Source organism: Malaya genurostris, chromosome 2, assembly GCF_030247185.1.
Source record: "Malaya genurostris strain Urasoe2022 chromosome 2, Malgen_1.1, whole genome shotgun sequence".
Lineage (NCBI taxonomy): Eukaryota > Metazoa > Arthropoda > Insecta > Diptera > Culicidae > Malaya > Malaya genurostris.
Window position 1 is genome coordinate 9,480,723 of NC_080571.1, and position 16,832 is coordinate 9,497,554.

Genomic DNA, 16,832 nt, shown 5'->3' on the forward strand with positions numbered 1-16,832 from the left:
TCACAAGTTGTAACGCGAAGATTTAACAAAGGGTTCCGCGTGATAATGGACGATGAAACTGTTCTGGAAAACTTTAGCAGCTTCCTAGAATGTATTTTTGAATGTTTTCCGAAAAATATTTGGTTTGATATGCAATATGCAGCTGTGGTCGAAGAAGCCAAAGCTTCATCACTACCGGGACAGTAAACAAGGAAATATACAGTGAAATAAGCTTTGAGAAGTGTTTGTTACAATTCCTACGCAGCCATGGCGCTCCCTCGTTATTCTGGTATGATTTTGGCATCACTACGCCAAAGATGTTTTGGAATGGTATAAAGCGAATGGAGCTCATGTTGTACCGAAAGAGGTAAATCCACCTCACAGAGAGGACATCTCCTGAGAAGAAAACTCTCTCAATATAAACAATTCTTCATGCAGCCTAACTGTAATTAGTTCTGAGATGTCTAATAATGCGAAATTAAATGAGTAAAAATGCATCTTGGATTCAGATAACAGCGAATTTGTGTTATTCCAAGTTGAATCTGTCCAGATTTTGTCATGACAAGCTTTGTTGTTGTTGGAGGCATCGTTATAAGTTTTTTTTTTGTTATATTTTTGTCTTTATTATCAATTAGATTGTTAGTGTCGTACCATTCTATAGTTATCAAATTTTAGCTCAGGAGTTCTGGTATACTTGGAGCCGGCGTGGAAATGTTTTTGATATCCTTGGATGTAGATATTCGCATTTTCAATGTTAATGTCTACTATGACATTCTCAAAAGTAAATGTTCATATAATAATTTAAATGGTTATAATCCGACTGATTTATTATTATTATTAACTTTTAGCGATACATTTGTATAAGTCATTCCCTGCACATGAAAAAGCCTAATCGTCAACTCACAACATCGTCACAATCGTTTGTATATAATTGTTTTCCTTTACTTGTTTCCACATCTTTTTTTTAATATAAACCGCTATTTGTAAAAAACTGCACGGTTGCATCTGAGTGGGATTTCTAAACTGATGTCTCGAACGAAACAAGTTTCGGCTCAATGGCCGTACAGGTTGAGGTTATTTAGGGGTTAAATCCCTAAAGTTTGTGTTAGATGCAAACACCGTTTTGCCTATTTTTACGTTTGCTCTTCGAGTCATCAATTTTTAAATATTGTCCATAAATCAATTACATCACTCAAAAACATTGAGAGCAGAAACCGGATACGGATTCAATACAAGAATCATTAACTTTTTACAAGAGCCACTACAGTGCTCATTTCACTATGCGTGATACTAGTAATAGGTCAAATCAAGTGAAGTGATGTGAAAGTGGAAGGGGAAGTGAGAACGGTAATAAGCGCCCTTATTCTGAATAACGACGTATTGATTTTTCGATCGAATGTGGTTCGATCGAATCATAGCTACCTTTGATTTTGCTAGCGTTATGGGGAATACAAATGAAATACGAGGGAAAAAACGATACGACGTTATTCAGAATAAGGGCGAAGGGCCGATATGAGAGTGACATAAAAGTGGAAGTGGAAGTGAGAACTGTGTCTAGGATACGGAATATTTACATCTAGCAGGTTATAACATTTCTCGTAATCCAGAAGGCCATGAATGAATAATAAGAATAACGATACACGATTCGATGCCTTTGTTTAATTGTTGTTTAAGTAAAAAAAGAAAAGTTCGACCAAAAGCTAAAAAATCATCCAAACTGATAATTTAGTTGCTCACTGATGGGTTTCGTAAAATTTGTGTTCCTTCTTCTACACGTATTGGGTCTCATACGATAGCTCCAGAAAGTTGTCATATCGTCCGTTTTGTAAAGGTTATACTGTGGATCGTCACTTGTGTCCCGGCTCATGTAATAGTCCGGTTGCTTCCTCAGCGGCATACGTTCCTGCTCCTGTCGATGAATAGTTTCATACTGCTCCTGTGCTTGTTTTAAAATTTTCTCTGTTGCCTTCAAGCGAAACTGTTCGCGCCACAAATCCCGTTCCGATTCTAGAACAGTATCACGATATTTGAACAAAAATGACTGTACAGCTTGATGACTTACTCGGTTTGTTAACAAATCTACGACAAACAAAATTGCTGTCATATTCTGTCTCCGGCAGATCAACGCACTCCTGTTGTTCCGGTTCTTCGGGATCTACACGAAAGGGATAATTCTGGGAAAGACAATTTTTTTTCGCCGTTTGAATGTTTCCCGCGACGGACTGCATTTTTTATGAGTTGAACAATCTATTTCTTTCACAATTTACAAAAGTCAAACAACATGACACGGTTGCTTGGATAGTAAAAATAATTAACTCGTAGCGCGTGAATTGTTTGATCGATAATTTCCAAAGGCGGCTTAACACGGTACAATATTATTGTCAATACGTATCGGAATCGGCAAAACTTTTGGTCGTGTAGTGAAAACTTCTTCGGATTGACGAAAATATTGTCGGAAAATCAAAACTTTTCATCAATCCGTCAATATTTTCTGAACCATAAATGTGCATTCAACGCACCTCTCTGATTGTAGGCGTCGATTTCTAATCACTTGACACAAAATTTGGAAACAAATTACCATGCTGTTGGTTTGATGTATTGCAGCGGTATTGTCATTACTTTGAAGTGACAAGAAAATTGTTGAACTGTTTGGAAACGAGTGGTTAATAAATTTATGTTTTCCGACATTCTGTCTTTCTCATATAGAAAAGATATGCAAGCACTTTGGAAACCGGCTATATCGTTTGACTCTGCTCATCGAGATCGAAAAACGTCCTGTGTGTGTATGTACGTGCATGAGAGGGTAAGGAAAATATGTACCGGTTCACGACAACTTTGATTCAAATGAAAGGTCTGATTTTCCAGATCTCATTTCCAGAGTTTTATCTGGATCCGATTTCCGGTTTCGAATTATATAGTGTCATCTGCAGTTAGTTATACCGGTACACTCCCCTATCTACCACCACTACAATAAAATTCACTCTGATCTCTCAGAGATTACTACATTGATTTAAATTAAATTCAAATAAAAGGTCTAGTGGCTTCAAAAGTGACAGTCAAATTTTATCTGGTTCCGCTATTATAGGAAAATCGAATATTGTGAGTTGGAGAACTATAACTTTGATTTGAATATAAGTTCCCGGTTCAGCCATCTCTGAGTGAATTTAATGAGTCACAATTTATAATTTTTGACCGCTTTTACCTATCCTTTTGGTAATCGTATCGGAGATTGCTGTTATGCAAATTGCAAGTTAGTGTTATATATATTTAGTGAAGTAAACATGTCGAAAATCTTTACAAATGAAAAGTATTTGCGGGAATTTTAGTACTGTTGGTTCGTAACTTTGTTTTGAAAAAAAAAGTGCTACTGAAGCCCATCAACCTCTTGTTGAAGCTTCCAGAAAACATGCTCTAACGGCTGCTACTTGTGAACGATGGCTCAAACGATTCCAAAGTGGGGGGATTTCAGTTTCAAAGACAAACAGGTCAAACCAAAGAATTCAAAATGCTGAATTTCAAGGATTGTTGAACGAAAGCAAAATTGGCGGAAATTAATCGTTAGTCTACACGTCACGGGAAAGATTCAAAAAGTGGCAAAATGGTTTCCTCATGGGCTGAATAATAGACACCAGGAAAAGCGAAAACGTTAAGCGTAATTTTCCTCTCTCGACAGGAACCAAATGCACTGGTTCGTGACATCAACTGCAAACCAATCGCTGCGGAAAAAAACCGATGCTGGTCATTTGGTGGAAACAAAAATTGTCTTGTACTATGGGCCTGGGTAAACTGTAAATAATAATCGCTAGCGACAGCAAATGATGGAAGTGAATCAATCCATGCTTGAAAAACGACCAGCATGCTCCACAAGACAATAAGAGTTATTTATCACCAAGACAACGCCCCCGCACCGACAACGAAAGTGATCGAATTCATCATTTCTGAATTCAGATTGGATCTTTTGCCCCAACCACCATACTCCCCAGACTGGGTCCCTTTCGACTAACATTTGTTTTCACCAATGTGTCACGTACTTGCTGAGCAGAATGACTTCACGATAGAGATCGGGTTTAGATTCGGGTTCAGGTTCGGGTTTAGAATAAAATATGTTTAGAAATGCTATACAATCACTGTGAAAATCGATTTTTGAACCGGGGCCCGGAGGGCCGAATGTCATGTATCATTCGACTCAGCTGAGCTGACAAACTGAGCAAATGTCTGTATGTGTATGTGTGAATGTATGTATGTAAGTATGTATGTATGTGTGCATGTGACAAATAATGTCACTCGATTTTCTCAGAGATTTTCACAAACTCAGATTGAAATGAAAGGTCTTATGACCCCATAGACCTCTGTTGAGTTTTCATCTCGATCCGACTTCCGATTCCTAAATTACAGAGAGATAAGCACCAAATAAATAATAAAATTGTAACTCACTTTTCTCAGAAAGGGCATGACCGATTTTCACTAACTTAGATTGAAACGAAAGGTCTTATCTTCATCCTACTTCCGGTTCCGGAATTACAAGGCAATAAGTGCAAATCTTTGAGAAAATACACACTCATTTCTTAACCGATTCTTACAAACTGAAAAGTCTTAAAAATTTTTATAAATACCCCGGAAAGTTGATCCAGATCCGACTTTTGGTTCTGGCATTGAAGCGCGATAAATGAAAATTTATCAATTTCGTGAGTATTTTTGCAAAAGTGTTGGCGAAACGAGGTGCAAACTTTTATAAAATTTATTGGTAAACTCATCTAGTTGGCAAACCTTGTTAGTTAGTAGATATATAAATCTATTTTGAGACTATTAGTCCCCGGTTTCCGCTTCCGAACGCACCAGTAATAGAGAAGAAAAACTCTAAACCCGGAACTAACTTCTCGGGTTCGGATCGGTTACGGGTTGGGTTCTGATCGAGTACGGGTAATATTTTTTTACTTTCGATCGGGTGTGGGTCGGGTTCAAGTTTAAGAAACTGCTTACCCGACCATCTCTAATGTACGGCTGGATCGCTGCGAAAGATGAACAGTTCGTTCGACGTAGTATTCGTGAGTTGGTGGAAAGATATCCATAGCTTCCGAATGTAACTACTTTGAACATAATATCTTTCACCTATTACTTACAACCAACAATTTTTTTCCTCATCGATCTGTAATTCTGGAATCGGAAGTCGGAAAATTCAACACCTTTTATTTAAATCTAAATTTGTAAAAATTGATCTGTGGGAAACTGGATTTTGGTTTTCGTTCTCTGTATTTTTTTTTTCTTTTTTTTTTTTTTTCGCCTCGAACAGTCATCGGGCGCGGTTCGCTTTTTCGAGCGCTCCGCAAGTAATTTATATTTATTTATTTTTTGACGCGTAGCCTACATCGTGCGCGGGCTTTTTTCATAGCCTTTCGGACAAATTTTATCTAGAATAATGAAGTGCGGTGTAAAATCGTGTATTAATATTGACGATCGCTTCCTTTGGAAATGCGAATTTTGTGAAAAATCGTACCATTCAGCCTGCATCGGCGTGCAGCGGCATCAAGAAAATTTTATTCTGGCATTTATGGTACCAGTGTGTGCCGACTGTCAACATTTAATAAGCACAGGAGCTGAAACTCTAAAACTACTTCATCTACAGGAGCAACTTCTAAAGCACACAAAAAATCAAACGGAAACGTATCACCGGACCACTGCAGACATGAAAACCCATTACCTGGAAATATTCGACAGTGTCGAGCGCTTGCTCATCGACGTGAAGCAGTCATTGTCCAGTATCAGCAGAAACGACCACAACATTTGCGGTAAAGTAGGTCAGCGCATGCAGTCATTCGAGGCCTCGTTACACAGTGCCATAAAAAACGTTTGCGATTTTAGTAAAGTCAATGACCAGCACATCAAGGAAATGAGCGAACGGCTTCTTCGCCTCGAAGAAAAATTCTTACTACCTACCAAATCTGAAGTCCATGCAATAATACCTAACACTATTCTGGAAGAATTGAGAGATGAAGTCAAAGCAATATCGACTTCAATCTCCAGTATCGGAACCAAAGACCAAAATACCAAACCTAAGTCTCTAGCTGAAGAACTCAAAGAGAAGGAAATTCAAACATGCGACAGTGGCTGGCGCTTCATTGGAAGTAAAAAAATCTGGAAACGAGACTGGAGTGAGTATGACAAGAAACAGCGCACTCGACGGCTGCAAGAAAAACAAGCTGAAAAAGCAAACATCAGACGAAAACATCGGAAGCGGAAACAACAAAATAATACAAATTACAGTATACGCAGTAAAAACAACAACTACACCAACAACAGCAAACACGACAACAACAACAACAGCAACAACAACAGCAGCAGCAACAACAACAACGACAATAATGTGCACTACAACAGCAACTTGAACACTAATAGTAACAACACCTGCCACAACAATAACAATAATATGTCATTACAATATACCTTACCATTGGACAAGGACTTACTAGCAGCTGCACGGGTTCAATTCTCCGGGCATCCAGGTGCAGATATTGCCTCAAAATTCATAAATTTTCAAAAAGGTGAAACCATCAACCCTTACAAAGGAACAAGAATTATTCAAAACAACACTACTCCGGTCTTAGGAAGTAATGACATCGAAGCTGCACCATCCACTAACTATGATCCAATGCGTCCTCCAATTGTACGCCTTACTTCACAATCTGCAAATGGCGACGAACGCTTCTTGAAAGCAAGACTTCGTGACCCGAAAATAATGCACGTCGTCCGTCTGTATTTGTCATACATGAAAAATCAACAATCTACAGTATGCATCGAGGGTATGACACCAACTAGTATAAAAATGCTATTAGCATCAGAAGGCCTTCCAACAACACCTGACCACCTTCTACGAATCTTCATCGAAGTGCATCAGGAATATGGAATGAAACCTAAGGAAGCGCAGGCCGACCTGGACTCTTATGGGAAATTTTTGACAAGTGAACACATCCGCCGACTCCAACTAATCCGGGAAGCCGAACACAATTTTACAAGGCCGAATTTTCGGAAATAACGACGCCCTTTGACGAAGGAATAGAAACAGGAATTAGTAATGTAAGTATTCCAGAATTCTCAAATACTTCTTCGCTTCATAGACAAAATGTGACTGAAATTTTGGTCTATTGCCAAAATTTCAACCGCATGAAAAGCCCGGCCAAAATGAAAGAAATTCATCAAAATTTAATAACCTCCTCTTTCGACGTAATCCTTGGAACTGAAAGCAGCTGGGATGAAAGTGTTAGAAGCGAAGAAGTATTTGGAAATAATTTTAACGTATTCCGGCACGACCGAAATTTATCTCTCTGTCAGAAAAAATTTGGAGGCGAAGTCCTCATAGCCATAAACTCTTGCTTTACTTCTGAAGAAATTATTACTCCTAAATATAAAGAATTTGAGCATGTATGGGCCAAAGTCTCAATATTGGGAGAAGAACATATTTACTGCTCTGTCTACTTCCCACCCGAAAATGCGAACAAATTCTCTTTTGAATTATTCTTTCAATCTTTAGACACAATTATTTCGAATATGGAACCCGAAGTGAAGCTACATATTTTTGGCGACTTCAATCAAAGTAATGCGGACTTCATTTCTGACATTGAAAATGAATCAATCTTACTCCCAGTCGTTGGAGAAAACGAAACATTGCACTACTTTTTCGACAAAATTTCTAATTTTGGCCTACATCAAGTAAACTCCGTAAAAAATCAACAAAATGCATATTTAGACCTTCTTTTCACAAATTGCACAGAAGACTTTTGTGTGAACGCATCAAACCTGCCATTATGGAAAAATGAAGCATTTCACACCGCAATCGAATATTCATTATTTACACACAATGCATCCCTTCCCTACGACTTGGAATATGAGGAAGTGCCGGAATACAATAAAATTGACTTTGAAGAAGTCAAGTGTAGACTAAGTATAATAAACTGGCGGAACATACTGAGCACAGAAGGAAATGTCGACGTCGAAGTAAACAAATTCTATCACATTATAAACAAAATATTATCCGAAACTTTGCCCATGAAAAGAAGAAGAAAAAATCATAACAGCAAATTACCCGTATGGTTCAATTCACAACTAAAACATTTGAAAAATAGGAAACAAAAAGCACACAAAACTTACAAACAAGAAAAAAGTGACGCTCATCTTCAAAATTACTTAAATCTATGCAATCAACTCAAAATAGCCATTAACACAGCACACGAAGAATACAACCGCAAAATTGAAAACGGAATAAAGACTTGCTCTAAGAACTTTTTTAACTACACAAAAACTAAACTAAAAAGCAACAATTTTCCATCTCAAATGCACCTCGACGAACATGTAGGGAAAAATAGTACAGAAATCTGCAATCAATTTGCAAATTTTTTCCAGGAAGTATATACATCTTATTCAGAAACTGACCGTGACCGTGAATACTTCTCTTTCATACCTGCATTTTCTAGCTCCATCTCTGTAAACTATCTATCAGAACATGACATTTTGACAGCACTGAAAAACTTAGACGCCTCAAAAGGGCCTGGACCTGACAGTATACCACCAATATTTTTAAAAAATCTTGCTGAAGAACTTACACTACCACTACAACTAATTTTTAACTTATCACTTAATAAATGTACTTTTCCTAAAGCATGGAAATCTTCCTTTCTTGTACCAATATTTAAATCTGGTGCAAAATCTAACATTCGGAACTACCGTGGAATAGCCATTATCTCATGCATTCCAAAATTATTTGAAAAAATTGTAAACGAAAAACTTTTTCATCAACTTAAAAATGTAATAACAAACAAACAACATGGCTTTTTTAAAGGCCGCTCAACTACAACAAATCTTTTAGAATTTATGACATTCACTCTGAATGCAATGGACGCCGGCAACTACGTAGAAACTCTGTACACTGACTTTAGCAAAGCCTTCGACCGTATTGACATACCTTTACTTCTACACAAACTACAAAAATATGGCATAAAACATACTCTTCTGGAATGGCTCAAATCATACTTAACGAATCGTGTACAGGTAGTCCGCTTCCAAAACATTCTGTCTGAACCAATTAATGTAACATCTGGCGTACCTCAGGGTTCTCACTTAGGGCCTCTCCTTTTCATTTTACATATAAACGACATTTCCTTCATACTCAAAAATCTGAAAGTGCTTATATATGCAGACGACATGAAACTCTTCATGGAAATTAAAAATATCAACGACGCTGTAATATTCCAGAACGAAATCAATCTATTCCACATTTGGTGCTGCAAAAGTCTACTCCAACTCAATGTAAAAAAATGTAACTCAATAACTTTCAGTAGGAAAAATGAAACTATACCCACAAACATACATCTAGGAAATCAGCTTGTAGAAAAATGTAAAATTGTAAGAGATTTAGGCGTAATCTTAGACGCCAAGCTCACTTTTGTGGAACACTACAATACCATAATCAATAAAGCAAATAGCATGCTGGGCTTTATTAAACGCTTCAGTCATAACTTTCAGGACCCATACACAATAAAATTATTATACACTACATATGTAAGACCTATTTTGGAATATTGCAGCCTAGTATGGAATCCATATAATATTATTCACGAAGAACGCATCGAATCTATTCAAAAACAATTTCTTTTATATGCACTTCGTAAATTAAACTGGACAGCATTTCCTCTACCATCATATGAAGCACGCTGCATGCTCATCAATATACAAACACTTAAAGAACGCCGCGACCTTGCAATGCTTTATTTTATCAGCGACATTATTTCTCAACGCATTCAATCACCTTCTTTATTATCGCAACTAAATTTTTATACACCTAGCCGTCAATTACGAACCAGGAAATTATTTTTAGAAAGAAACACTAGAACAAATTATGCAAAATACAGTCCAGTCAATCGAATAATGCGCCATTACAATCAATACTGCGAACATCTTGACCTTACTATGTCAAAAAATCAAATCAAATCTCAGCTTTGTCGTAGAAATAATGCGTAGTATGTAAGTGAACATTGTAAACAATTTATATGTAGTCTACATTTGCTTGACGAAATAAAAAAAAATAAATAAATAAATTTGTGACTCTACAACCGGAAGTCGAATTCGGTTAAAATTCAATAACATACTATTGACACTCTAAAACCTTTCAGTTCAACTAATGGTCCTAAGTAACGATTTAGCCTTCTTCTAAAAAATCGATTGCACTTTTATATTTTTTATACATTTTAGCCTGTAATTCCGGATAGGAGAACAGGATTCGGATAAATTTAATAATAGACTATGGTACCACAAAATCATCGTCTCGGGTTGGCGGTTCAATGCATAGGGCACTGGCCTTACAAGTTCGAGCCCCGACCTGGAAGAATTCTTAGTGTCTGTAGGAAGAACTAGCCGGAACGTAGAACTAGCCATGCAATGATTCTGTATGCTAAGAATCTGCTGCGAAGTCTGTTGAAACATACGTAAAAGGGCCAGCATATTCGAGAGAATCGAATGCATATTTTTGTTACAAGCACACATACACACACGAACTGAATCGATTTTTCTGCCGTATTGAATCATAGGCTGTGAACCATTCCGTGGTTAATTTTAACTTTTGGTTGAAATCTGACACTCGAGTGGTTATTTTGATGTTGTCAAAAATAACCCTGCTCAAAAGCATGGTTATTTTTGACAGATCGGTGGTTATTTTCCGACACTGAGAAAAATATTGCAAAGAAAATTCAAATATCAATTCTTTAGTCAAAATTACTTCCAGTGCAAAATAAACCCAAATAACTTTCCATTCGTCAAAATTTGAAATGGGTCGCAGTTTTAGTTAAATTTAACTACTCGACACAAAATAACCACTCAAGTGTCAGATTTCAACCAAAAGTTAAAATTAACCGCGAAATAGTTTATAGCTTTAGAGCCGAATCATAGACATAGTACTCGGGTCGAGCAATCTGCAAAATAACATGGCGGCCATCCAAACCGTGGTTTAAAAGTTGCTTTTCACAGATAATAATATTTTGGAATTTACATTTTTTACAGTTATTTGGCACAAAAATTTATACTTTATACAATGGAGATTTAAAGCAAAACCAAGCGTTTTAAATTTGTAGTCATCTTTGGCACTTCGGCGAATGACCAATCGTTCAAAACCGAGGTTTAATAAACGAATAATAACATGAAGATTCAATGCATTCTAAATTTCTTCAACATCGATAATGGATTTCATTCGAATTTTCGATTCAAGTGCTATTTATTTCATATTACCATTGATTTACATGTTGTGTAAACTTCATTATTTTTTCAGTACTGTCTTTCTATACGAAAGAGGTATAAAAAGCATCAATTAATTGAAAAATTTATAATATTGACCTACTGGAGGTATCATCATAACCAAACAACTGGCCTGAAGAAAGGAAAGACACCTATCCGGTTTTACTTTGACGCAAGAACAGGCACATATGCGAACAAAAAATAAATACGTCAATCTACTTCCAATCCTATTCGCGACATTTTTGGCTCTTGACGTCATTCTCCAGCATTGATACTCCAGAAATTTACTTAGTCTGGAATTCATTTCACTTTTGAGTCGAAAATCAGCCAATGGCATTTTAGTTGAAACAGCTATTAGAATACGTATTTAGGGGTCTACCAACACTCATTTACGTTCTCACATCTTTTTAACTTTCAAACGTATGATATTCTTTGTTATGATATTTGCTCTGTTTGAAGTGATTTCTTTTTGTATATCTTAGATTTTTTACTTTTGACCATTCAGCTCTCGGTTCAAAAAACAAACTTTCTAACGCTATACTAACGATTGAATTCTCAAGTAGTTCACATAACTTAACTTAATCCGTTGAATGTGGTGTTAAATATGTAATCAAAACATTATGATACCTCGATTAATGAGATGAATTTCCCTAACTATTTTTAACAAATATAACAACACTCGTGAAGTAAATAGTTCCTAGCACGAGATGGTTTCAAATTAAATTTGGGAATAATTATGGATAGGTCAGCGCATCAACGCAAGTTGGAACATGTTACTCATACAATGGAACCCAATGCCAATGCCAAACGGAAGAAGAAATTATCCTCGCCAACTTCCTGTTCGAAGCCCCAAACGCGAAAATTCAAAGCAGTTCCCCGTCAAACATACGTGGATCTGAGACTATAATGAGGATTAAGACATGAAATAATGCATCCAAAATGAGAGTACAGTTAATTGAATTAGTACACTTTCAAATATAAAAGCAATCATCATTCAGAACGTTAGTTCGAGTTGTTCCCTAGTGTGATGTTCCAGTCCTCCCGAAGTAGTTCGCCTGTACAAGCGATTTTCTTCGACCAGCCTAAGCTACATAGTGGATCCTGAAAAAAAAAAAAGTTCGGAGATATAGATAAACCATGATTACGTTTGCGGGACCGCATATTTCAGTTGTGCCTCAGGCCGTAATATCCAATATAACTGTTGTGGATAGAGTACCACCGGAAATGCTCCACTTGGTCGACTCTCATTGGCACCAGTTTCCACCGATGAACCCACTGTGGCACTCAATTCTTGGAATGGCGATGTTCATTCTATTTTGTATTTCATTTATCGGAAACGGATGTGTAATGTATATATTTTCAAACACCAAATCATTGAGGACGCCATCGAACTTACTGATAGTCAATCTGGCCTTTTCGGACTTCCTGATGATATTCACAATGACTCCACCAATGATGATCAACTGCTACTATGAAACCTGGGTATTCGGCCCACTAGCCTGTGAGATATACGGCATGTGTGGATCACTGTTTGGCTGTGTGTCCATCTGGACCATGACTATGATTGCATTCGATCGATACAACGTTATCGTCAATGGTCTTTCGGCAAAACCGCTGACTAATACTGGTGCTGTGCTGCAAATTTTTGGTGTGTGGATCGCTTCACTTGCCTGGACCATAGCTCCACTGTTTGGCTGGAATCGATACGTACCGGAGGGTAACATGAGCGTATGCGGAACTGACTATCTCACCAAAAGCCTGCTCAGCAGGTCGTACATTTTTGCCTACGCGATATTTGTTTACTTTTTACCTTTGTTCTTAATCATATACTCGTACATTTTTATAATCAAGGTAAGGATTCGGGATGAATTTTTATCATGATTTATTATTTGTTTCTCTTTCTCTATCCGCGAGAATTTAGGCTGTGTCTGCCCATGAGAAAAACATGCGAGAGCAAGCAAAGAAAATGAACGTTGCATCACTGCGATCGCAGGACAACCAAAATACCAGCATGGAAATGAAACTGGCAAAGGTTGCCCTGGTTACCATCTCCCTGTGGTTCTTGGCCTGGACACCCTACCTGGTGATCAACTTTACCGGAATATTCGAGAGCGCTCCCATTACTCCGTTGGCGACTATATGGGGATCCATTTTCGCCAAGGCCAACGCAGTCTACAATCCAATCGTCTATGGTATCAGTCATCCGAAGTATCGCGCAGCTTTGTACAAGAAATTCCCATCCCTGTCCTGCAGCGAGACGGCGATCGATGATGCGCAATCAAAAGTCACTACCGCTTCATCTGTACATGCGGAGGAAAAATTATCAGCATAATTTAATATCTGTGGTTCTGCAATTGTGATTTTGATCGACTTTGACAACGACTAAATATATGTAGAGAGCAAGCAAATACCAGTCTTTAGCTGTGGAAAAAAATCAAATGATGATCATCATGTCAATTCATTGAAGTAGTAAAAGTATTCAATCAATAGGTTTGGTTCTAACAATCATGAGATTATTGTAACACAAGTCCAATTGATTAAGCTTATAGCTTAACCCAACAGTTCAACACCGAACAAAACTTCCCCACTCAAGGCACGCAATATTTTTTCCCATTCATTGGCTTTCGGACCCGTTGTTGTTCTTTGAATTCCCCGAGAGCAGCCTACTGCTTTACAACTGTAATTCCCGGAGGCATCTGAGTTGTGTTTTAAATTTATGTTCATGTGTCCACACGGGCAATTAATAAAAGCAAACGAGGCGCAGTAACAGGTACTTTACTCTGACTATTGACACTCTTACGCGTTTGACACAAAGCCAACAACTTAGATAGGAAAGGTGATTTTGCATAACGACTGGACGGCATCTAGCTCCCTTATTTTGAAACAAGTGTCAAGTGTTGAATAACATGCGAGGTTTGTGCATAGATAGGGGAAATTCTTAATCAAGAGAGGTTGTTGTCGCGTTCGATGTGTTGATTTTTTTTTTTTTTGGTTTAGTTTCGAGAATGTGGGTTTATACTTTTTGGAACAACGGGACAGACGTGTTCCTTAGGGTTCCAAAAAATGGGTATCACCCGTTTTCTACAGCGGTAGAGAGCAAATGATTAAATAAGAATCTTGAAGAAAAGTCCCTCTGCATAAGTGTCTCATCGTGATCGAAGTTCAAAAATTTACAATCTTTAAAAATCATCACATGAAATTTCCGGAATCAAAAACTATTTTTTGATGTCAGATGTCTTAGAAATATAAGAAACGTCGAAACCTGATGTCATTTCATTTTTTTTTACTCCGAATTAACTAAATTGATTCGAAAATAAAAATAAGTTCCATTTAGTTCAACTATATTATAAAATTCTTTACTATTTCGTCACTAATGTCTCGAGATAGTAACAGACACAGATGCCAGTATTTCGGTGTGCTATTTGCAACCTTCTTCAGTGTGATTTTACCAGAACTAATACAAAAAAGACAGCACCGCACTTTTCTTCCAACAGACTTAGAACTGCAAATAGCACACCGAAATACCGGTATCTGTGTCTGCTACTATCTCGTGACATTAGTGGCGAAATAGTAAAGACCTTCAAAAAATAATGGAATTAAGGGGCGGGTAGGGTCTAACACTGAAAAATCATTTATTATTTTCTTTATGTTTTCTTATAGCCCAAGATTTCTACTTCGATTGTCTTAAAAACTTGACAAAACGTTCTTGAAATGTTTTATTATAATAAATTATAAAAGAAAAAATATGATTTTTAAAAAAATGTTAAGACCCTACGAGCTCCCTGGAGTAAATTATTGTTACCATTCATTTTACAGACAAGCATTTTTCTCGAAAGCAGGTTTTGAAAGTCCGTGTCCATCGTCATTCAAAAATAACTGCACCAATTTTTTTCAAATTTTGCACACACTTTCTACATATAAAAAACCAAACCCCAACGTTTTCCTTTTCATTGTTTGTTCTTTTGGGAAGGTTTCACACCTACAAAATGGCGTGAAAAATAGTAGTTTTCATTTTGAACAACCACCAAAAATTAAAAAAAAATTAAAAAAAATCAAACAGAAACGTTGGGGTCTAGAAAAACTTCTACTCAATCTAAGCTGCTTTGATATGTTCACTTCTGATTAGTCTGCGCTGAGATACAGTGATTTTGAGGAAGCGTCCTCAAAAATACCTCTTCACCGACTTATTTCTCAATATTTTTCCACAAAAAAATTACAAAATGTTTTTCGAATGATGCTTTTTGTCATGCAAAACATTTGATTCTATTTTGTTGAACGATAATTCTGGAAAAAAATCGCAAAAATGATGATTTTTTTATCGTTCAGACCCTACCCCTATGTCAATGTATTTAAAAACCCTTTACGCGTTAAAAAGTGCTGCTAAAATAATGTGAGTGTATTTGTATTTTCTTGAAAATGCATCTGTACACCGAAGAAAACAAACTTAATAATTTCATAAGTTGTGATTTATGAATCAGCACAATTTCGATTTCATTGAAGACTTATGCACTCAGTGAGCACACATATGAACTTCATAAGCATGACTTATGAAACTCATATCAATGATATATGCAATCCTAAAACCACAATTTATAATTTTTATAACAGTCTACCTTGTGAAAATGTCTTTCCTTATAGGAACAATCAAACCATAAAAATGGAAAACGAAGACACCGTTGTTTGGCTTCAAAACTTTGTGCAAAGTGCACCATCTGAAGCGTGCAAAACAATTTTTCATAACTCGAAATTACAATTGATAGAGTTGATCGCCTGTGGAGATAAAGACATAAATTCGTTGGCTTCAAAATATCCCGTTCTTTCAGAAATTGTTTGGAATTAGATTGCGGATTGGAGGAAAAGAAATGTAAGTCTTTATTCATTATTTTATTTGATGATAGTAACACTTTGTTTATGCACGATACAGTAATTAGGAAATATTGTGTTTGTGGAGGAAAATAACATCCAGAAATCGGAAGCTCTTGTTAATCCGGACTCGTTTTCACATGACTTAAATATATCCTTTGGAAAGATTTCAAAAAATCCCAATATGTAGAAATTCATCATTTGCTATCCACGAAACAGGAAATTATTATCTATTCAGACTAAATGAAATTTTTTTTGTAGTAGGTAGGTGCTTTTTTATTGATAAATAATGTAAAGAATAAATTCTGTATTATGAAAATATTAATACATTCACCATGGAAATCAGTAGCAATCATCATGAAAACCATAAGAAAGTAGCGATGAATTTCATAAATTGGGGTTAAGAAATACATAAATAACTTATTACATTCATCTCTACATATCTACATCAATCATAAGTCTACTTCACGAACTTCATAAGAATGATTTATGAAACCCATGAGTAGGTAAATGAAAATTTTTTTCCGAGCATATTTCCATATGATACACTTGTAGCGGAATATCATAAGTGTTTCTTATGGATCTCAATAGCTTTTTTGCATCCCAAGAAGCTGGCAAGTGTTCTTTGGCGAAACGCGCTATAGAATTCGTTGAAAGCAATCGGTCTCTCATAAATTTCACCCTCAATAGCACCACGTTTGGCTAAACTATCGGAT

At 36.6% G+C, this 16,832-nt stretch overlaps 2 protein-coding genes across 2 annotated transcripts; one reads left to right on the forward strand and one right to left on the reverse strand.

The window, feature by feature from the left end:
• Positions 1 to 857: 857 nt before the first annotated feature.
• LOC131430797 (uncharacterized) lies at positions 858 to 2,284 on the reverse strand. The gene is made up of 2 exons (XM_058596009.1): positions 2,042 to 2,284; positions 858 to 1,986 (listed from the first exon to the last, which is right to left on the reverse strand). Exons 1-2 carry the CDS (start codon positions 2,205 to 2,207, stop codon positions 1,688 to 1,690), a joined length of 465 nt encoding a protein of 154 aa, XP_058451992.1. The 5' UTR covers positions 2,208 to 2,284; the 3' UTR covers positions 858 to 1,687.
• Positions 2,285 to 11,986: 9,702 nt separating this feature from the next.
• LOC131430792 (rhodopsin-like) lies at positions 11,987 to 13,758 on the forward strand. Its single transcript, XM_058596002.1, has 2 exons — positions 11,987 to 13,104; positions 13,175 to 13,758. Exons 1-2 carry the CDS (start codon positions 12,391 to 12,393, stop codon positions 13,583 to 13,585), a joined length of 1,125 nt encoding a protein of 374 aa, XP_058451985.1. The 5' UTR covers positions 11,987 to 12,390; the 3' UTR covers positions 13,586 to 13,758.
• Positions 13,759 to 16,832: the final 3,074 nt, after the last annotated feature.